Source organism: Paramisgurnus dabryanus, chromosome 16 (genome assembly GCF_030506205.2).
Source record: "Paramisgurnus dabryanus chromosome 16, PD_genome_1.1, whole genome shotgun sequence".
In the NCBI taxonomy this organism is placed as follows: domain Eukaryota; kingdom Metazoa; phylum Chordata; class Actinopteri; order Cypriniformes; family Cobitidae; genus Paramisgurnus; species Paramisgurnus dabryanus.
The window spans coordinates 2,574,540-2,599,109 of record NC_133352.1 but is presented as its reverse complement, the minus strand read 5'-3'; the positions used below and the strand labels follow the sequence as shown (position 1 = coordinate 2,599,109).

Here is a 24,570-nt window from a genome sequence, read left to right as displayed (position 1 = left end):
TTACCACAGTACATAAATGCAGTAATATATAAATATGGAAATCCATTTATGTCTGATTACATAATTTATTTCTACATAAACCTTTTACATTTCTTAGAAAATATGTCCTTTTCAATTTGGCAGAAACACTCATCCATGAATCACTGTTTTAATGATGTGACTACTGATGACATTCATATCATAGGATGAACAGATGATCATAGACATAAACAGATGGAAATTGTTCTTTCTCATGCTGAAAAATACCACCAGAAATTAAAACATGGTAAAGTTCAGACCCACCAAACATATCTATGTTCAAAATAAAATGTCTGTTTATTTAATAACTTTGATCATAATTATGGTCCTGCCAACTGTTTTATTATTAGATTTGATTTGATTAGAAGAGCTATTACAAAGAAACAATGAAAGATCAGCTGTTTATTTCAAACCTAAGAAAATAAAGCTAAATGTTTATAGCTATGCTTCTTAATATCATTTTAGTACTGTGTAGTACTGTGTTGGTGTTAACTTACAAAAAAATGTAATTAATTGCACAATATTACACACTGTAAGAAAGTTATTAACCTACTTAACTGCTGTAAGAATTTCTTTCACACCAAACCGTGTACCAGCCATGGTTGTTGTTATTATGTGATAAAATAAGGTATTGTGATAAAATAACAGTCAGTTTTTGAAAGAAAAAAAAACAAAAACAAATGGACACTGCCAGACAGAACTAATTTTATATAGATTTATATATGTATGTTTATATTTGAACTAACATCATTTATTTGTCATGTTTTATATCATATTATAATACTTATACATATATATATATATATACACATATACACATATACTGTATAAAAAGTGGATACAGAATTACAAGTGAATACAGAAATGATGGGAAATGTCTTCAGTATGGGATTTCTAAGGAGTAATTTGGTTACATTTACCCAGTTAAACTGTTTGGAATTCAAAAGATCACCAGTTGAAGAGTGAGTTCTGTCCTAATGTCATGAAGTATATTTGACTACATCCACCAGACTGGACAGAAGCAAAAAAGACCTGCAGGAGAAACACACAAGTTTCAGTATAAAATCATGCAGCTGCTTACCTTGTATAATGCCAATGCAACCACATTCAGTACAGTGACGGTTCACCATCAAAAAAACACATTCAGAATAAACTATTTTAATAAACTAAAGAACAGCACGAGACAGCAATGCTCAGAAAACACACTGCACTAGTGATACAAAACACAGCAACACTTAGTAGCCTAAGTAGCCTAACATTTTTTTAACAAACAAATAATTCCCATACCAGGAATTATTAGCACAGTAATTACGAACACACAAAATTTTACATCGGATGTCACCCCACCGAATGACTATTCAAATATTCGGGCCCAGCGCTAATGCACATATGAATTTACAAATTAGCGCCACCCCCCCATCAAAAATTTTCCCTACAAAAAAAAAAAACTAAAAACAAAACAAACAAACAAGTTGGACAATTTGTGATGTCTTAGGGCAGCTGGATGGACCGACCCAAGACCAAGGAATATATATACACACACACACACACACACACACACACACACACACACACACACACACACACACATACACGCACACACACACTATATAAATAAACACACACTATTACAATTATGAATTGTGGTTAAATAAAATACAAAAATATGGACAATATAAATCTTACTTTGTCATTCCTCTCACACAGGAACTTGAGTTTCTGAGCTTTTTTGTGCATGAAGACTCCTTCTAGGTTCCCTGTTTTGGCAGCTCTCAGTTCAATGGCTTTCTCTCCCCAGCCCATCACTTGATTTGACTGAAGATAGGCTGAAATACAACACTGGAATATAAATAAACTTTACAAAAAATATTAAAACAGCTGGAGTTACAATGTAAATAATTTACTTCATTCAGAGATTAGCCTTCCTTTCTCGGAATCAGGACATGGTGTGGACACACACACTAGTTAATAATTAGCATAAAAACAAAATATTTAGTTTCTGAGCTTTTTTGTGACGTCTTTTTCATGTAATTTTTGGACGTCCAAATTCGGTCCATCGAAGGTGTTGTTTTGTAACGCTACTGCCCATCTAAAAAATGAATGCGTGTGGGACCTCCATGTAAGGGTATAAAGTGAGAGACATAATTGTCTCTGCATTTCACCCATCCACTGCAAGTCATGAACACACACAGAGACAAATACTGGGCAACTATCACTGCAACACTGAAACACTTCAGTCACTTCCTGCCAGCTGTGGGAATCGAACCAGCAACCTCTGGTTTACAACAAGTCTCTCTAACCACCAGACTTTTAACATAACAAACTAATTACAAATTGTAAATTTAGATGAATTTGTTTGTGATAAAAAATACTGTATAAATAATATAGGCTATTCATATGTATTAATCATGTTGATCCAACAATGCTGATATTTGTAAATAAACACATAGGCCTAATCATGTAATATATACATAGAGCTCCAAATTACGTCCAAAAAAACTTACCCAGTTCTCAGGTCAAATGTTGACCGTAAATATGACATCCAAATAGTGGACCTAGTTTGGACATCGAATAGATGTCCAGAATTGGTCATGGACCGACGGACCCAATATAGACATGATCTGCAAGTCTATGCGATGTCCAGCGTTTAGTGGGTAGGTTCCCTGTTTTGGCAGCTCTCAGTTCAATGGCTTTTGCTCCCCAGTAAAGAATGTATATGTGAAAGGAGCTGTATGTGAATTGTGTAGCTGACTTTACACACTGACAGATGAGCATTTATTGACTTCAACACATGGATCACAACAGAGGTGTTACATCATCCATGCTGAGAGCAAACCATTTCTATATTGAAATATAGACCCCTTCACAGTTCACGTCACATGTCGGGGTCAGAAAAGTCATTACAACAGATTGAGTTGCGTATTATTCCGGATCGCCAAAAATGCCTACTTGCGTCGTGGGCTTTGAAAAATCGCACCAGGTCTGCCGTTAAGTTTTTCATGATTGCTGCAGAATCTCAAAAAATACAACATCTGTGACTGCAAGCAATCCAACGTGCAGACTGGGACAATGCAAAGATCAAAGAGGCTTGTGTTTGTAGTGCTCACTTCATTTCAGGTAAGTCATCACATATCAGCCCTGTTAGATTAAACTAGAAAGCCTAAATGGTATGAACAGTTTGACCCCATGCTGCGCGAGCACCCAATAGTCATTTAATGTTTACAAACCTTGAAGGGGTCTATAGACACATAAGGTTTATACCACGGGCTGTTGAATGCCTTACTCTGATTGGTTGAGAAATGTTCCATAGATGCGCATTATTTTTCAATAAATGCACCCCTGACTGGTCAAATGTCTTAAAATAACCACCAGAGCAATGTCTCAGCAATGTCTGTGGTAACCGAACCGTGGAAAAAGCAGAATAATTGACTGCAGTCATTTGAATTATTTGAAAATAATGCACAATAATTCAATGGCCTGTTACTTCTTACTTAACCATCAAATCTAATAAAGATAAGTGCCATCCTTGGTTAAAATAAAATGTACCATAAACAATACTACTTAAATCCCAAACGCATTGAAAGAGTATCTAAAAATACTTAAACAAAAGTTCATCAGCATGAACTATAGAGAATCATTGTCATCTTTGTAACAAGAAAATCAGCAGCAGACATGTAAGACCCTCGAAAACTCATTAAGACATTCACCTCCCGCTCTGTACTCCTCCAACTCCTACTTCTACCCCTGCAGATGACTTTCATGAAGAAAACTACAATCATCAAACCTCGCAACACAGATCATTTACATCCAAAACCTTACCTTACTATTTCTCTTCATTCACAGACACTGAAGTCTCACAGACTTCTGCTCTTCATCAGTCAGTCTGTTACTGTACCTTCAATTTACTTTCACCTCCTACAATCCATTTTACCTTTTACCAGCACTAACACACATCATCAACACATCTCTCCGATTTACAAGCTGTTTTACTGAAAAATTTTACATTTTATTTGTTTATCTCCCCATCTAATGTGTATTTCTCATTAAATCACTTTTATTGTCCTTCTCATCTTGTAAGTGTTGTATATTCTTTTTGAAACATGGATGTCTTAACTAATATAATCTGCAGTAGTGTGATATGAAACTCACCGACAGAGGCGGGCATCTCCCCCCACTGCAGCACTGTTTCCTTGGTGATGCGGCCATAGGTGTCAATAAAGACGCCCTCGTCCTCGTAACACAGCAACAGCTCCATCCCGCTGCTGCTGGGGAGTATGATGATGGCATGAGGCCGAATCAAACCCTGGATCTGAAACACACACACACGCACACTCATATTCATATTCATTTCAAGATGTAAGCATTCCCTGGATATGCTAAACTCACCACCACAAGCTGGAATGCTGTGGTTGGGTTTTTTGCTACGAGGTTATAAAGATTTTAGTTCATTGCTATTAGATTACAGTTTTGTGGTGCTGTGTGATATTTAGTGTATGTCATGAGGTGGCTAAGATTTGTTAAAACAACTCTCTGTTGATATGGATCAGATTCCTTTTTTTAATAGATTTTCACCTGTTTTAATTATCCACTTGGTGAAAAGTCTATAGAAATCCTCAAAGAAATTCTATTAGCTTTAATGGTTTCAATGGGAATTTTACTGGGTGTAATGGGAACTATAAGGGTCTCTATGGGTATATTTAGGTTCTACTGGTGGGAACATAACATTTTACTGGAATATGTACAAAAACAATACAAAAAATAATTTTGTATTGCTTTAAATGGTGAAAGCTAATGGTTCCTATAGGTATTTTAATCAAATTTCTGTTATGGCTTCTATTGTTTATTTCAACATGGAAGTAAACTATACACCATCAAATAATTTTCTGTAGTAGCACAAATTGAGGCACCATTCATAAGCAAAGCCCAGTTTTGCATAAAAATGTAGGGCTTTAATTTCTTACAATAAATAGAAATTTTTGCACAAATCAGACAGGGAAAATACCTGTGTATGATGTCAATAGATATGGAGATTATAAATATGACAAGTGCAATGAGTTGATGATCATAGAGTCTGTTTGAGGAGGTCTTGTCTCTCTTTACTTTCTTTGCACCTTTAATGGTGAGTCTCTTTCTCATCTTTCTGATCAGTGATGTGTGTACTCTGAGCAAACAACGAGTCAAGCTACATCGCTCCAGCTCTACATGCGTCACTAAACAGGCTGAGACAAAACTCGCTTTTGTATCAATGTTTAGAAAACTTTAAAATTAACAGCATTATGTGTGAGAAGTGCTTGCTTTACTTGGTGGCACTGCTTTATGCGCAGGCTTCAAGAGACCTCTGCATGAGCACAGAGCAAGCAAGGATGGCTATCTTTCCAGAAGTTGAGCTATAAAACAGATAAGCTGTGTTCCTTAAATTGTGTGGATGCCACTAAAATCACAATGTTCATGCCGTGTCTGGCACTGATCTGACTGTCGTTGTGCGATTTGATATTATGTTCTGTTTTCACTTTCTAATGACAAAAAGAGATTCAATACATGAATCATTAGCTGTTTGTGTCTAAACTGAATACACAGACGTCGTATCAGACATTGTATCTTGAAGGCTTATCATTTACAGTAATCAACACTAATTACACAATTGTCATTTAATGGTCATGACTACTTTGACGCTCTAAATCTCATAATTTGATTATGCGATTTTAGCCGAGTTCACAGGCGGGGTCACATATAATTAATACAGAAAGTTCAATAGTTTGCTTACCTACTAGGATCATACCAACAAAGCATTGTAATGGAAATTCTGAATACAACTGTTTGTATTACGGTCTATGTTATTAATACACACAGACACACACACACACAGCTGTACTTGCCTGACTTAGAGAAAAATTCACACACACTTTGCTGTTATCCCTCTGTAGAGCCACCACAATTCTGAGCATTAACACAGGCATCCAGAGTCGCAGAGCGATCTTTATCCTCTGCCGCGGGATTCTCATCAGCACCAACCGTGCAAACACCACGCCAACAGTGAGTGAGACAGATGAACACCCCGAGAAGTGTGTGGGAAACACTTCACTGATAAGTGTGCATGACAGATGACAAAAATCAAACGCAGGTGCATTAGATGTAATCTGTGCATGTGTGTAAGTGAATGAGCAAAAAAATGACAGAAAGAGTGAGTGAGAGAATATGATGGAACGAGTTGGAAGATAAACACACGAGTAAAGCTACATGATCAAGTGCCGCACAGTCACCAGTTCTGCTTCACATCGCTGTTTCACACCACATTTATCTATTGCCAGCAATATAAAAAAAAAACTGTCAAATAACAGGTCATTTCAATGGGCGTATGCTTTGGAGCATAGTGGAAGAGTTATTTTTGGACTCGAGATCAGTATGGGAAACTAGCACACACTGAACTAGCCTGAAACTATGTGGGACAGCTCAGTGGAGTGTGGGCCGGTGGTATAAGGAGATGGCACTACCGTGGGTGAACACTACAGTCATTGCTCTTCCCCTCTGTGATGGATCTCCTGAGAAGATGCTGTGTGGGTGTGTGGAGCTGCCAGTAGCGTTGTGAGATACAGCTCTCATTACAGACCTCATCACAACATGGCTCACACATTATATGATCTTCTTTATTATGTGCATATTATAAAAGCTGTTTAACTGAAGAATGTAACTCACTTCATAATGCTTTGATCGTATTTAAAAATAGTTGATGTCTTGTTTTTGCCTCATTTTCTGTACTTTAAGGAAAATACGTGGAAAATTACCAAAATGACAAAAAGACATAATCTTAACCCTGGAGAACCCAAGAACCCTTCTCTTAGCATCAATTAACATTGGCCAAATTTGACGAGTGAGTTCTGTAGGGTTAAACCCATTTCAGAACCAGATCATTCTGTGTAGCTGTTGTTGATGAAGCAAATATACACTTGAAACTATGGGTACGCACTTTCAAGAATTAGGCAAACTTTCATAACAAACAATAAACAGTGGAGATTAAGGGTGTCACGATTTTGATTTTAAATTGATCCAAATTAAGGAACAACCTTGAACTTCGAATTAAAAAATGTAATCGTCAATGCTGCCACGCCACCATGTCACGTCCGGTCGCCTTGCCATGCAGAAAAAACACACGCTGAGTGCTGCGAGTCAACCTCCTCTAACTTAGCAAGCTACAGCCAGTTAAAAGATAGCATGGCAGATGCAGGAAACACCACACGAGCTGGGGCACGTTCAAGTTCAAAACGGTGCAGCATAACATGTAAATAAACCGTGTGGTACTAAAGAGACAGCTTGCACAATGGGTTCAAGTTGGAATGTTATCTTTCATTCTGGATGGCAAGGGCAGTGACTGTAACATCGAGTATTAAACAGTATTAAACACACATACAGTATTAAAGACACATTTATAACGATTTCATCAGGCTCCGGAAACATTTAAAAAAGAACACAAAGAATGGCCTCTCAGCTACCGTAGTTGCAACTCTTGCGGTGTCTGTGCCAGGACCGGTCATTTCTCTGAACTGAGATCCATTTCACAACAACTTATTTCAGTTCAGGGGTCAACACAAATAATTTTTTATACTGGCCCCGTCAGGCCAGGGGTTCAGGTTTTCACTTGCCCTGCCAAAATTTTCACTGGCCCCAATAAAAAAATGACACAGATTTAAAAATAATAATTCAAAAGTCAAATATAATTGTATACATGTACAACAGACGGGCAAGTGACACTACTTTTTACTGGCCCGAACGTCTCTCACGCTTGCCCCGGGCCACCGGGCAGTCCTTTATGTTGAGCCCTGCAGTTGCTTAAAGGGATAGTTCACTTTAAAATGAAAATTCTGTCATCATTTACTCATCCTCATGTTGTTCTTAGCCTGTACAAATTTCTTTTTTCTGATGAACACAAAAGAAGATATTTTGCGAAATGATGGTAAACACACAGCAGTAAGTGACCATAGACTTCCATAGTAGGAATAAAAAAAATGATGGAATTTAATGGGTACCGTCAACTTTGTGCTTACCATCGTTTATCAAAATATTTTCTTAGTCATTTATCACAATACTTCCAAAATATTTTTTCCTACTATGGAAGTCAATGGTCACTATCTGCTGTGTGTTTACCATCATTTCTCAAAATATCTTCTTTTGTGTTCATCAGAAAAAAGAAATTCATACAGATTTAGAACAACATGAGGATGAGTAAATGATGAAAGAATTTTTAATTTAAAGTGAACTATCCCTTTAAGAGTTATGAAAACGCTTAGGTTACTCACGTAACCCCGGTTCCCTGAAATAACGAGAACGAAGCATTGCGTCAGTTAGCTGACGCTATGGGGGAAACTCCTGTTTACTCCGCGATTGAAGCCTATTGGTTAACGTCTGTACAAAGTACAGTCAAGCGTCAAGAGCTCATTATTATTCGACTGAAGCGCGCAGCCGAATAACACTCGCTGCGTAGACGTTTGTAGCACGGCAAGAGACGCAATGCTTCGTTCCCGTTATCCCTTTCAATACGGTTCACTTCGCATTGCGTCAGTTAGCTGACGCTATGGGGGAACGTAATCCCATCACGCCGTGCATACACAACGTACTGAAGTGCCTTACCGGAGAGACACTGTATGTGGCCCTATATCCAGCATATTCACAGCTTTAAAGCAAAAGTGTAAGCACCATATAAAATGTAGACGCGCATACGGTGGGGTTTTAAACGCACCGGGAGCACATAACACAGCACAAGACGGCGAGATACCGAGCGCGCCGCGGGTGTGCGAGATAAGTAAATTAAGAGTCACGTTGGTGAGCTCGCTGAGCGCACCGTGGTGTACACATAAAACGCATGAGCGTGCATAATTGAGCCGAGAGAACCTGCGCTCGTAGGGCAGGGACGTCTAAGCTGTACAATCTTACAAACGTAGACGGCGAAGACCAGCCGGCCGCGTAGCAGATATCAAATATTGATACCCCTGTAGACCAAGTCCATGATGAAGCCAAACTCGCACAGAGTGGGCTCTAACATATAGGACATAGCTCATAGAGGGGCGTTAGCCAGTGCGATGGCTTCAACGATCCATCTAAATAACCACTGTTAGCAACAGGCATACGTAGTGAGTGATCTGCGAAGCTCACGAACGGCCGATCTGACTATAATATGCGGCAGAACGGTTCGTAGCATGGGATTATACAGATACCACAATAGTGTGAACCCAGGTGCACCCTCGAGCGCATCGGGATGCATATAGGTAGTATTATAGTGCACAGATCGGTGGGCTTTCCAAGCGCGCCGTAAATGTGTATTGACTATAAATTGCACGGGCACAGGTGAACACTTGAGTACATCATGAATGCATATAGATGAATCAGAGTGTTATAATGCACAGGCCGGCAAGATTCTCGAGCGCGCCGTCATGTGTTCTGATAATAAATTGTGCGCACACGGGTGAACCCTTCAGTGCACCGTGAAACGTATAGATAAATCAGTGCACCCAATGCACCGTGAACTTACACAGATTAACAACAATGTATGTGTCACAGAGCATAACACAGCATACAGGTGAGCTTTTCCAAGCGCATCTTAGTGTATACCGAAATGTTATAGCGTGCATATGTGAGCTTCTCTAAGCGCACGGTGGATGCATATAATTAAAACCATATCGTGCATACAGGTGAGCTAACAGGCGCACCTTAAATGCAAAAAACCTCAGTAGTGCGCGAAGCAGGGATGTCGAAGCTGTAAACTGACAACGTGGACGGCGGGGACCAGCCGGCCGTGTCACAAATGTCAAATGAGAAACCTCTAAGACCATGCCCGAGGAGCTAATCCATACATGGAATAGACTAACCACGAGTGAGCATCATTGTCACGGGAGGTGATAACGTCAACGTTCCATAAATAACCTGTATTGACAGGTGCTCTAGTGAGTGATCTGTGACGCAGATGAACAGCTGATCGTCTGATGTACGTTAGACGTATCTGTCATACAGGACCTTGGACAGTTCCAGAGCGATGTGCCTTGGGCACCGTCCGCATCTTAAGAAATGACAGGCTTATGAATAAAGTGAATGGCCAGCCGTAAAAGCATGGTTCGCTGTTACCGCCGCCGTCCGCATCTGAGAGATGCTTGTGAATTAAATGAATGGTCGGTCGTAAAAGCGTGGTTCGCTGTTATCACCGCCACATAGATATAGTTAGGGGAGAGAGCCGTCGTGCACGAGCCTCTGTAGTGAGGAGAAAAGTGTTCCACCCATGATTCCAGGGGGGTTTAGACTTTTAGCTGTCACTAGACAGAATAGATCAGACTTTGCATAAGGACGCCTCGCAAAGGGGTCCTAGCAGCTCGTGTCAACGTGTCATAAGGCACGTAATGTAGGTCGTGTCCCACCGATGCAATCTCTGCACGCCCATCGTAACGGGTTAATATGTCTGCATCTTGGTAGTTTAAGCATGAGATGCGTATCACTCTGATTGAACATAGCTTATAAAGCGATGCAATGAGTTTATAAAGGAGATGACTCGTCAGCTTGTACAGGGGCAAGATCTCAGTCTGGTTCGGTGAATAATGACACCACCGTAGTTTGCCCGACCGCATTATCACAATAACACGGTCGAGAGTGCTGCAGTGCTAAAATCATCCCCTTAATAGACCAAGGTGATTGATATGAGACAAACGGGCGTCCCACGCGCCGAAGGCTGATTGCCGTCGTAAAGCGTGTTCAACCCACAGCAGATGCTGGGCGAGCTCGTAATGATGGCACTTCATGCAGCCGTGTGTAACTTAAAGCATAAGCTTCCCGGCCGTTAGCTCGGGGCGGGACCTTTGCTTAGTCAAACTGAAGTGGACTTATGAACAGAATGCCACGATATTCAGCTTTCTGGGGCTCGTTAGAGGGGTACGTGAGCCCGTCTTAAACGAGATGCCGCGCTTCTGACAGTGGGCGCGCGTTGCGCTCGCTTTCCGAGCGTCATAAACGAAAGTTATTGTGGTGGGTAGCAAGCTCACTTGAGGTTGATATTACCCTTAATATCTCAGAGTATTGGAGCGGAGGTGTGAGCGTCTTCGGATCCGCTGATATAAATCAGCTATATGGCCGGAAAACGTCATAAACCGCTTGGCTGTCAGCCTTTGAGTGGCCGTCCGGAGAGGGCGCAATTCAAACGCTTGGAGTCATTAAAAAGTCTGAGGCTGCCGTCTCTCTAGGAAGAGAAAATAACAGCCGTAAGACCATGCTCATTTGAGCCGTCAGTATCGTAGCGGAGAAACTGAGGTGGGCTGCGAGCGAATTTGGCAGAAAGGTGTTAGAGACACCGTACAACCGTGGGGTGTCAATACACAGTATATGGCCAAACCGTTTTTTTTTTTTGGCAAGCGTCGATACAATTATGGACGGCGGGCCGTGTGTGCGGTGTGTCGGTAAGACGAAAAGTGTTTAGAGACACCGTACAGCCGTGGGGTATCAATACACAGGATAGTAAGCACGGAAATTGCTCTTAGAGGAATTCAATACCGTTCGCCACTATAGTGAGGTCGCATAGCCGACAGTATTACACAGTATTTTTTGGATAAACAGCACACAGAAAACATTTCAGGGCAGTCCAGCCGAGGCGCGACTTAACCCCTCCTCTCCCAGACAGTTCGTTCTCTGTCGACGCAGCTGTGCTGTGAAGACCAGAGCTCGGCCGTTCAGGTGCACGAGCCTCAGTAGTGACGGTGACCAGAACGGCTCACGGAGCAGAGCAGTATGTCTAGGTGGTTTAATGTCAGACTGGACCCATCACAGAGAGGAAGTCTGCCATGAGGCCTGCGGTTGTGCCGTTTATTAAAAGGGCAGAAAAACCGGGTATATATATAAGAATGTACCAATATTCAGCACACTGATATAGGACGGGACTGAATAAAGGGAGGTATTCGGGCCTCAGTATATTATAAACAAATTCGTTCTGCCTCTGATTCCGTCTGAACCAGAGAGAAAATGACCGGGCAGACGAATAGTGAGATCTCCAGAATTGAGACAGACTCAGGCCATTTAAGCTCTTATAATAAGTGTTTTGAGCGATCCAATAGAGGCGTGTCCGCCTTATCGAGCTGACAAATGAGATCACACCGCTCCAGGAGGGGAGGGGCATGAAGCTCTGTAATCATTGAACACTAGACAGCTGCATTTAGAGGCAGCGAGCCGTAAGACCGCAAGCTAACTCTTAGAAGCCGTTAAGAGACCTCACCACTGCGGAGAAAGGAGCGATGGACTCCGCGAGCGTAGAGCACGAATGCACGTATGCATCTATTTTAGTTCTACGGTTCCCCCGCTTGTTCATCTCAACAAGAGAGGAACGGCGGAGGGCAGCAGCAACACAGATAGAACAGCCATGGGTCGTATGAACGGTATCACCAGATGAATGTGCCAGAGATCTCGCCACTGAATGTGAGAGGAGCGAGGGACTCTGTGAATGTAAAGCGTGAACGGTTGCGTTGTGACAGAACACAGGGGGGTTAGCCCGTGTGTGCTTGTCTATGCATCCATCTAGTCTCATGGCTCGACACGTGTTCATCCCAGCGAGAGAGGAATAGCAGGGGAGCACGAAACATGGATAGGACAACCGATGCATATAAGCGCGGTCCCGGCGTGGGAGGTGCCAGATCGGTGACGCGGTCGGGAATTCATAGCAGAGAGGCTCACCGAGGCTATCTTCGGTTCTCAGCCGGAAAACGGCAGGGGAAGACGCTAGGCCTGGACTCCGCTGCAGGGCTTGTATCGACGGCGAGGTAAGGCTTCGTCTTCTTCGGAGCAGCGAGAGGTTTGTGCTGAAGGAGAAAATTAATGAGCACTTGACGCTTGACCCACGCTTATATAAGGACGTGTGCATCCCGCGCGCGGGTTCAAGCGTCATTGGTCTGTACTTTGTACAGACGTTAACCAATAGGCTTCAATCGCAGAGTAAACAGGAGTTTCCCCCATAGCGTCAGCTAACTGACGCAATGCGAAGTGAACCGTATTGAAAGGGAACAGCATTTAAACATGACTTATTGGGGTATAGTTTCAAAATCTCATCTGACGGTAATAAAAGCGTGTTTTTAAGGTGCAAAGTACTGACAGTAATGTTCATCTGACAGGAAGTTTGGTTTTATCAGGTATGTGCGTTTACCATATTTTTCCACTGGCAGAACGACTAACATGGCAGGGCATCTCCGGGTTCAAGGTCAAATATTATATTTCATAAAAGTCTAGTCTAAAAATGGCTTAGCAACCTGTTCCTTAAAAAAAAAAATTGATAATCGAAAAGAACTGTTCAAACTCCTCACTGGAGCTCCTTCATTCATTCTCCTCTTCTCATTCTCCTCATTCATTCAGACTCCTCACTGGAGCGTCCATTCACTGGTATTCATGTATACTCAAAATTCCAACATGCTCATAGATTCCAGAAGATAGTTTCACTATCTACTAATTAAACAGTTTAGTGGTGATTAAGTAAACTACTGAATTGTTAAAATATAGTAATTGACCATTAAGAACTAGTATATCAGAATCCTGTGTAATTAGATGACAGATTAAATTTGAAACTAAATACATGCCCACCTACCTGCTCAATAACATGGGAAAAACAGTACGGCAATCAGTAGTATGGCCAACTGCCATAAATAATTAATTAATTATAAAATAATACGCAAAAATTACCTAGGTGACCTGCTGCATCTACACATTCTTATGTATTAATCCGATAAAATACTTTGCAATCCCTTAACAATGCAACACAATGCTTAATGCAAAAATAAAATGCATCTATCCATAATGCTTAGTGAAAAAACACTTATTGTGCTTTCCTCCACTTCACATATATTGCAAACGAAAGAAAAGGTAAACACTTTGCAAAATTGCAAAGCACAAAGCCAATGTTATATAAGAAAGAGAATATTCTTCTATTAAATGGGTGACCCCAAGTAAAACTGGATTCAAATGGCAACAAAGCACCTAAAAGGGCAAATATTGTAAAAGAAGCCGGTGACTCTGCAAAAAACACCCAAATTAATACATCTGACTTTAAAATACAACTCAAATGTCTCAATAGAAAATAATCGGAAAATAACCAGTGGAAAATAATTAAATGGGTTTAAAATTTCTCGAACTCTAAATCATCTTACGATGCTCACTGAACAAGCAGCACTGAGTAAAATCTGAAGCTTCACTTTATAGAGATCAATGTTTTAAACATTTTTCATTACAACATAATTAGTTTTGATGCCTTTGCAATAATTATTACCCATTTTACCTTGTTTAGGTAAGCAATACAAAAGCCCCTTACTAAACTGCAGTAAGAAAGTTTCACTTCCAAATTCCTTTAGCGGTCTTTAGATGCTTGAGTCAATAGCCATGCAGAACCACTGTTTTCATAATGACTTTAACCTTACTCCTTATAATGTGTGCTTGTTGGTACACTCACATGACTAGGCAGGTACAGATCGAACGGTGTGCCTGAATCCACATCAATGGCATGAAAACCAGAGTGAGATCCGTAGATGACCTTTAACCTCTGTCCATTCTCCACTGTCAGGTCAACCGAGAGAGGCTTCTGAGGCAGGGACGTAAACGACTGCCCAGTACAGAAGAAATTATTATTATTATTCATAAAATATAAACAGCATAAATATGATAGCCTTTTGCGAGTCTGAAAAATACAACAACATAACTGGGAAAGCAGTTAAGACATTGATTTAACACGGAGTAGACAACATGAATAAAGCATTTTAAATTTAGATGGCAGAAGTTCATTTCAGAAATGGAGTAAGTCTCTCAGGACAACAGTGAAGTAGGACACATATTTTGAAGTGACCCATTTATGGGAACAAACCCAATTACTATCATTACGCTATTTCAGTTTAAAGGAAAATGTCTAAATGTAAATCAAAAAGACAGGGGGGAATTAGAAATGTCTGACTGGATAACTTTTTAAATATCATTTATTATATCAAATGGTTAACCATTCAACTTAAAATAAAAATCATTAAAAAATTGTCTTTGTAATCAAGGTTTTATTATTTTATTTCAGATTGAAATATAATCCGAAAATGTTTAATGAGATATAGAGTAAATACAGGTTAAATGGGACACTGACAAATTATTAGTAACTTTATTGCCTGTATTGAATAATTATTTGACATCTTTTCTAATATATGAGACTTACTGTACCTTAAAAGCCATAAACTTGTGATATGGCTTGGGAGCCCATGCGTAGATCTCCACAGCATTCCTCAGGGCAATTACAAGGAACTTAATCTTTTCATAGCGAACTGAAATCATGCAAAAACATTTGAATGAAATGTCGATCACCAGATAAAAACACAATGTTTATCATTTTGTGTGTTCCCTAAGATTGAACCCATGACCTTGGTGTTGCTACTGTCATGCTCTTCTAATTGTGCCATGGGAACATTTATACATGGGCTTTGTGTAAGGCTGTTATTGTGATTTTCTGGGATTTTTGGAGAAGTCCACTAAAATAAAGTCATATATTTAAAATATTGTCATTCACTCACCTACTTTATAGCTGACACAGGCCTCTAATTCTCCCACTGAGGTCCAGCCCTGCTTCTTCTCTACTTCTGGATCATTGTGCAAGATCTTGTTTCTTAACCAGGACAGGTAGTAAAGCCTCAGCTTGTTTTTCTTACCTTTCCATAGGAAATTATAAATATATGAGTTTCATATCAGTTACATACTTTAACAAAATGACAAAGCAAACTGACATTTGTTAAGGTAGTTTAACCAAGGCTTCCCTCGGTAAAACAACACAGAAACTGATTTAATAATACAAAATAAGCAACTTTTCCACCAAGCAATTAGTTTTCCAACAACACAACTATAACAATAAAGATACAATGAACACTATCGCTGGGATCACTTTCGGAGTGATCAGATTTATGTAAATTTAAACTGCTTGCACATTTAAAATGACAGACGACACTGTGGAGAGGAAACCCTGTATGATAAAATGAATCCATCTTTCAAAAATGGTTTAGAAAAAATGGATATCTGTAAAACAACTGGTTTTACACTTGGCATGTCTGGGGAGTGTTTAAGCCAGGGGTTCCCAAACTTTTTTTCCTGCGCACCCCCTTCTATGTCCCAACCGGGTTGGCGCACCCCCAATCCCCATTTAAAAAAAAATCCAAAAAAGCTTTATTTTCTCACCATAAATACTCATGTTTAATCATGCGCAAATAACCAAGGGCCGGTTGCACTAGCCGGACGTTAAAAAGTTGGGTGTAATAGTGACATTGTGAAAAATATTTACGCCTATTGCACCATCTGAAACTACGTTCAGCGTAGATGATGCGCGCCCCCGTGTATGCGTTTAACCACTGTGATATTTAGATGCCATTCAAGTATACTATGGTAAAAAACGTGCACTTACTGCCGTCAGCTAATAGATGACATATGAGAGGTTTCCTCATGTTTACCAGTGCGTCATGTGCAGACCCATCAAATACATTAACGAAAGCCTTTACTGTTCGCACAAAAGGTATATAATAGATTGCAGATTCATTATAACAGCTCAAGTTTCAGACAAAATTAAATGAAAGCTTTTAATAAGTTCTCTACAGTAAGTATTTATGTATTTTATTATATAATTCATTGGCGGTCTCTTTACCATGCATGAAAACACATTGCTCGCGTATCCTGTGCCCATGTCTCGTCACATTTCATTATTTCTATTTTTGCCATAAAAAAGTCTCTCTCTCTTGGTCCCTCTCCTCCTTCGTGACTAACAACTTTATCATAAGACGTCCCACATGACAGTTTCCCTGATTTCAGTCAGTTAAGCATATTTATAATATATATGGAATGAATGAAACGAGTTGGCACGCATATAGCGGCTGCAGTGCATAACAGAAGAGCAGTGCGTAGAAAAAGACAGCAGCTGTCTTCTACGTTTCTATCAAAAACTAATAAATTATAGTTTTTTATTTAAAAAAAAGCGATTACAAAGGAAATGTTTACTGTTCATTTTTTTATTTATTTATTGTATGGAAAAATCCCACTTAAAGAAACAGACCGCCATTACATTTTTCCTCTCGCGCACCCCCTGGTGGCAGCTCGCGTACCCCTGGGGGTGCGCGTACCACACTTTGGGAATCCCTGGTTTAAGCTATATCAGGCTGCTAAACGTGTAACATTTAAATTACCTCAGGTATCTAGCCCTGCTGCAGTGAACTTGACTACGTAATGTTTTTTATTCTACTACATTGACTATAGCAATAGATAAGATGATAGATTACACAGACTAGATTCACTATTGAATACATGAAACGCAGCGTGCTGAGGACATCTGCTGGTTATAGCCACTGTAAATGCAACAAGAACAGCATATTGTATTTACATGCCCAATGACACATAAAATGCAAAAAATGTATTAATGCCATTAAAGGTAAATGATTTGCATGAATACTGTGGCGCACAAGTGAGTTAATATAACATTTTCGTTATTGTCCGATAGTAAGGACACTAATGTAGTTATCGTTATAGTTAACATTAAAGTTTAAGATACATCCAATCAGAATATCAGACTTGAAAAGCAATTTTTTATATATTTTTTTCTTTTGTTCATGAAAGTGTTGCATGTACCTGAGATGGTGATGAGAACATTAAGTCCTTCCAGTACATCCATTTGCTGGAAGCGTCTGCGGTTGATGAGAGAGTAAACTTTCCCCTGACCACTGCGGTCCAGCAGCCACAGACCATTCTCTGTGCCCACCAACAGATTTACACCTACAGTACACACACACACACACACACACACACACACACACACACACACACACACACACACACACACACACACACACACACACACACACACACACACAAACTAGTGTGACTCTAGAGCATGGGTGGGCAAACAACGACCCATGATCCATATCCACATTATTCATCCTGCCGGGCACTTTTACGGCAAAGCAGTTTATATTAAATATTGCTTTGAGTTAGGATTTTGGTCCAGATTGACTCATTTGATGCAAAACAAACAATATGTTGCCAGGATTGATGTTGCACTGTCATGAAAAAGTAAAAAATTAGCAGGTCAGTGCAGCCACATAATGTCAGCACCTGATATGGCCCTCGAGTAATAAAGTTTTCCCACACCTGCACTAGAGGTTTGTAACAGACTTGTACAAGACAGAGCAAAACATTTTTATTTAACTATTACCCTATAAAGGTATGTTATAAAGTAGAAGTATTATGAGGAGAGCATAAATCATCTTACATGTGACCTGGACTACAAAACCAGTCATAATAGTCAACCTTTTGAGCCTTTTTCAACTGGTCACTTCATGCATTTTCTCTGATCGGATAGCTATCTGATTGTCAAAAGTCCCCGAAACGTTTTTGAGACGGATTTCAATCTTCAGGAGGTGGTCTGGGACGCATTCGAACGAAACTGGACATATGTAAATATATCCGGTTGATGAAGCCATACTTTAGTTCTCCCAAATGTGAGCACGTCACTCCTATGTTAGCCGGAAGAGAGCCAAACAAACAAAGACGACGCAATTCTTGTTTTATGTAGCTAGGACAGTGGGTAAAAAACTTTCTAGAACCAAAAAATAATCCAGTAACAAACTCAATTATATTAAAGGTGTAGCGGAAAATTTTCTTTTTCCGGGTGGATCATCAAGACTATTGGTCATCCTAGTTGTCAATCATTCTGATGATATGTTTACATAAGGCCGTTGTACGTGCTCTTCCCTAGGTTCGCTTTCTGCACATGCGCACTTTCTGGTGTATATGTGTGGTGGGCTATGGTTTCAGCCATTCATTGAAGCTCACGTTCTCAACGTATTTTTTTCAAAATGTCTAAAGGTCGCAAGAGAAACTAATTTTATGACAAGAAGAGAACGGCCTCTGAAGAAAGAAACAAGACCAGAGTGTTTTTGGGAGAATATTTCACACAGGTTGGGCTTCCCACTGATGGCTCAGTAGCGAAGTTTCTACTCGACAGGTACAGTTTGTGATGCTATTTGGAGAAATCCATTTGAAATGATGTACGCTATGATTAGTGATGCTAGCCCTGGCACAAGTCACGAACCACGCAGACGCTGTAAACATTTCAATGTATGAGCCGTGCCGGCAGCAACTTGTAAACAGAGCGAAGAGAAGAACTAGGCACATGCATGCTCTCTCTCGTGCACACGTTAATAGACGTTCCCTCTCGGGAGCAGGCAGAGTGTTGCTCATGTGCATTTTTTTTAAAAGTGGATGGGCGGTTCTTTTAAAAAATTCTGAAAAATATAGAACAATATAGGATAATATTTGGCTGATATACAACTATTAGAAAATCTGGAATCTGAGGGTGCAAAAAAAATTTTGAGAAGGAAAAAGACGCTGGTTTGACGCTCCTTGAGTGCATAGAGATCATCCCCCCCCCCATGAAACAATTAAAACACACTAGATGAGGAACCTGTCTTTCTCTTGCCACATTACACATTTTAATTTGCTGAATCTTTCTGACAGTGAAACTCTCTGGTATCAATATATATATATACACTCTGTGAATGCCACTCTAACTGTTATCTAATTAACTGCATAATACTATTCACTTTTAATCTGTAATGTAATATATGAGTCTTACCCCATAGACTAGCACAGAGAACTTCAGCGTTGAACTTCTTTTTGTATTTACGAATCTCTGGCGCATCACTCTGTGGTCGGATGTTGGTGGGATTGACGTTCACCACTGAGCCTTTCCTATGCATCTCTCTTCTGCCATTCACTGAGGCATACACACAAACACAGATGTATTTATGAGTGAAGTTGTGTAAATTAGTACGGTTATAGTAAGTGTCAGATGTTGTCTTACGTTGGCTGTGTGCTGCAGGACTCTGAGGCGGTGAGATCTGCAGCAAACGAGGGTCAATAAATGGAGAGAATGAGGATGATGATGACGTGCTTTTACCTGCCTGCTTATTTAATAATTTCTGCAAAAACATAATTGCAAGCACAAACATGCAATGACACTAAAGCATTCAGTAAACCTGTTCAATATGTGTAAAAGTGCTCATTACATTATTATTAAATTGTTAAAAAAACTACAATAAACGTGTAGACTTTCATACAACTACTCCACAAATAAATGACATTGTACGTCTCCCCAGCCACTAAGTGGACTTTGTCTCACTTTTTTATAAAAACTTTGCTTTTCATATTTGTCTATTAAATGAATGCTTTTATATATTTTCTGTTAAAAATGTAACAGCATTTTGGCAAAAGTTTCCAAATACTTTTTCCATCCGATTTGTTTTGTTTGTTATATCAGTTTGAAAGCCGCCTGTGCAAAATGAATGCAGTGCTTTTGAAATTAAACATTGTTTTCTAGTAAAAATGTGATCCTGCCTATAAAGTTCAGTCTAAAGTCTTATAATCTAATGATGAAATTTGGAGCATCAAAGTTTTGATTTTAATCTCTGACATGATCTTACTCAATCAATATTAAAGCTATAGAGATCATTTTTTCACAGAATCTTCGTTACATTATGTAGGATGATTTTATGTACAAAACACTGTCAAACACCAGAAAATGACTTTAGTTGGGTCACAAATAATAAAACACTTCTTAACTGTTAATCTTGATGGTTAACCTGTGTAAGACAAAAACAGTAAGAAAAAATTAAGTTGTGTCCATACATCAAATGAATTTTGCGTGGTTAGTTGGTGGTAGGAGAGCTCATGTTTGGGACTCTTGTGCAGGAGGTCTGGCAGATGGCAGTTATCATGCGATTGTAACCCAACTGCTCTCTGATGGACATTATTTGTCTGCTTTGCTGCACTCTGCTGGAGAAACATGAAAATCTCCACTGAAATAAAAATCCCAGCTTACACAATATCTCTGGAAAACTGTTCATCTAGAAATACCATCTTTTACAATGTTGCATTGTTTCAAAACAGCTTTACAAGAAAATAAATATACCAATCCGATAACTGTGTTGCAGATATTTTTACAGTTTGTATCACTAATATACACCTTGTACAATTCTGTATTTAACTGTAAAGCTGCTTTGCCACAATGCACAACTGTCATGACCCTAAAGAAATCAATTTGAATTGAAATAAAAACATCTTGATGTGCTTCTTCATTTCAGTTTGTTTCAAAATTAGCACAAAAAACAAAAAAAACAAAAAAACAATGTACAATAGGGCTGCACATTATATTGTTTCAGCATCAACATCTCAATGCACGCATCTGCAACAGTCACATTGCAGAACATGCACAGCATTTTTTCAGATGCCTTTTCCAGTGTTAAACTATAGGAGAACAGTAGAGATAAATCACAAATTTCTATGATTATGAAGTTAATTCCTCTAAAACAGAATTTTTTTTCCCAGTACCCTTTAAAAAGACCTAATATGTACCATTTAGGTACAGCAATGTATATACCAATATGTGTTGTTGAGGTACTAATATATACTCCTTAGATACAGGCCTAATGTAGGATTTTTTTGATTATGCGTCTACCTGCTGCTGTTTCAGGTTGTGTTGAGGTTGAAGAACAATTTCATTAGACTGTCCTCTGGACAACACATTTCTCCCATTGCTCAATGGATACCTTGAACAAACAAACAAAAACTAGTTAATGGTTATGAATATAACATAAAATAAAAGATTTCGGACTCGGGTCTAATATTCTTGGGCTTGTCTCGGGTCAGGTCTTTCTTTTTTTTTTAATAATTTGTGCACCTTAGGTTCGGGTAAAAAGTGATTCGGTCATTTTGGGTCAGGTACTTTTCTTTGGACCCGAGAAGACCTCTAATCCAGAGTAATGTTCACTGATTGATTACATCAATGTAGCAACTGTCTCTGCCACAAGGCCCTTGATAAGTGGTTCTGAGGTTCCACTTATTAAAAGATGGTTCTGTAGATGGTCTCTGTATAACATTCTTTAGGTATTGAAAGTTACAGGTATGGTTTTCCTTCTGTGACTTACAAGGAAAGCTCCATTCTTGGATTTAAACCATCTGTAAAAGCGAATGTGGTTTGGCACTATTAGAGCATTGGCAGAATGACAGAAATTCAGTCTCAGACCGCCCAAGGGAATCCAAATCTGAACTTTTGAATCAGTGGCATGAGCAAACCCAACATGTTCAAAATCTTGGAGATAGTGAGCTATCCATCTGCCTCTTTTCATTATCATTTAAATCATACGATGTACACATTAGCGCTATAAGAATCACAGATTATGGTATGGCCTTTTTTTAAAGTGACTGCATGTATTCTCAGCTTTAGTGGGATAGTTGAGGGTTGACAAGGCAACGTATAATCTAATAGAGAATAGAGACCTAGCACTTGCATGCCCTTTTTAGGGCATACAGCGATTCCCCACCTTTATACCCACTTCAACAGATCTGCTACAGGATCTGACCCTTTTACCCTTTGGTTCTGCCCAGTCCTACTGCTTCTCTTGTTACTTCAAAGGATCTGGCTCTTTGCTTCATAATTTCAACCATGCTCTTCTAGCTCACCAGAACCACAGTGACCTCCAGGTTCATTGACTCGGGTTCATCCCTCGGCTCCACTGTGGTCTTCCATCCCTTCAGCTCTATCCAGGGTCTATTGTCCCTCTGATTCCCCTTGCCTTGTCCCACAATGGATTCACCAGTGACCCCCGCCTCACATTGGCTTTCTGTTTTTCCAGCTACACCTCAATCATTTGATCTGATCCACAGATACTAATCTCATTTACCTGTTTCTTGTTTAGTTTTTCCATCACCTTGTGTATAACTAGCAATTATTTTCTTCAGTTACTTTCAGTTCTTGTTTTCACAAAGCATCAGTTTGACTTGTTAAACTGTTGCCATGTTTATTTGTATTTATTTATTGTTTATTTGACAAGGACGTTGCACAACAAATGTGTTGCACAGACCAGAAATAGCTTCAAGCTAATTTTCATCTGTAGTCCCTGGACAGCGGCAAAGTGAGTATGTAGTTGTGTTCTTGAGTTCTAGTCTTTATTTTTTTTTGTCTTCTTTGTTTACAGTTAATCCTGACATCTACAACTTTCCATTGATCATTTAAAATTCAATTGAATTTTTGTCATGGTAGCGGAAGGCTTTTATTTTGAAATGTATTGTCATGAGCAAATATAGCACGAGTACGCGCTAAACAATTCAGAATGAAACGAGACCCAGACGCACATGGTTGTGGCCTTGAAGGTTTACGGCTTGCAAGGACTTAGTTCCTTGTTTAAATGGAGAACAAGGTATATTGTGACTTCTTGTTACCTGTTCTTATTTTTATTTTATTTTTTTCATAATAATATAAGTATTTACTTGTTATTTGGGTATTTTTAAGTTATTGTCGCTTGTTTGTATTTTGGTTTTGACATATGTTTATTTCAAGGTTTACTTATTTAAGTGTTTGCTTGGTTTTTCCCTTTGTGTAAGCTCTTACATTGATCTTCAACAAATCTCACGGCATCTAACAATGAATTGTATGATGAACAATGAGTTGGAGAGTCAGTATTTATTAAACCAGAGAGCTACAACATTTGTAAAAATACAATATCATTTCATCACTCAGTCCCACACCTGACTAGTCAGAATTAAAAGGGCTGTTTAATAACTGTTTATAAGGTTTTGCCACAGTTGATTATTTTAGCATAACTTTAATGTTGCTAAAGCAATAAACAAAACATTATGCCATATTCCACATGTGGTCTGAAGAAAATTTGGCATTAAAAAAATCCCAAAAGTACCAGCAGATATTATATATATATATATATATATATATATATATATATATATATATATATATATATATATATATATATATATATATATATATATATATATATATATATATATATATATATATATATATATATATATATAAGCTGTGTGCTGACATTTTCCAAAATGCTTTCAACAATGTTTAAATCCAGAGAATTAGCAGTTTTATTAGCAATTGGCAGTGGGTGAAAACTACAACTTCCATCATTCCACACTCTTTAACAGCATTATTAAGCTGTAGCCGTTGTTGTTGTTTAGAGCCCTCTAGCAGCAGAAACTACATATTGTGCCTTTAATGTGTTAAAGTGCCCATCTTATGACTGCTTTTCCACAAGTTATATAGGTGTATGAGTTCCATAAAGCATGTTTCAAAAGTTGTTTGCTCGAAATAGCTTGTAGGAAAAGATTGTTACCCATCTCTAGTAGCCTCTTTTTCAGGGCAGTTCAGATTGTGCCGTTTTGAGCTAGTCTAACATATTTATGAGCTGCTGCTCCTTTGATCACGCCCCACTACTAACGTCATGTGCCCGTGCGCATGATCAGTGGTATCGTGAGCAGTACAGACCATACTGTGTTATTATTTTATATATTATTATTATTAACAGTTTATGTTGCCAACAGACAAATCATGCAGAAAAGTTTCACTAATAAGTACACTACAGGAGAAGAAACTCATGACACACAATGATTCCAGAGTAAATTGTGATGTTACGTTAGCAGTCACAACAATAAACTCGTTTTCCCAGGACAATGCTAACATATTCC

The 24,570-nt window shown here is 39.1% G+C and overlaps 1 protein-coding gene across 6 annotated transcripts in view; it reads right to left on the bottom strand.

Moving 5' to 3' along the window:
• Positions 1–719: 719 nt before the first annotated feature.
• LOC135757468 (mitogen-activated protein kinase kinase kinase kinase 4) overlaps positions 720–24,570 on the bottom strand; it is a 78,636-nt gene continuing 54,785 nt past the window's right edge. For 2 of the 6 annotated variants that reach the window (XM_065272008.2, XM_065272010.2), the window contains exons 21-31: positions 21,536–21,626; positions 20,707–20,853; positions 19,883–20,000; positions 19,655–19,795; positions 17,650–17,793; positions 15,561–15,695; positions 15,214–15,314; positions 14,468–14,617; positions 4,168–4,327; positions 1,705–1,844; positions 720–1,050 (exon numbers count right to left, since the gene is read on the bottom strand). In XM_065272008.2, the coding sequence (XP_065128080.1) occupies positions 967–1,050; positions 1,705–1,844; positions 4,168–4,327; positions 14,468–14,617; positions 15,214–15,314; positions 15,561–15,695; positions 17,650–17,793; positions 19,655–19,795; positions 19,883–20,000; positions 20,707–20,853; positions 21,536–21,626 (1,411 nt within the window). In that variant the 3' untranslated portion in view covers positions 720–966. Of the gene's footprint in view, positions 1,051–1,704; positions 1,845–4,167; positions 4,328–14,467; positions 14,618–15,213; positions 15,315–15,560; positions 15,696–17,649; positions 17,794–19,654; positions 19,796–19,882; positions 20,001–20,640; positions 20,854–21,535; positions 21,627–24,570 lie in introns of those variants that run through there. The other 4 variants (XM_065272011.2, XM_065272009.2, XM_065272012.2 and 1 more) reach the window with 4 other exon arrangements.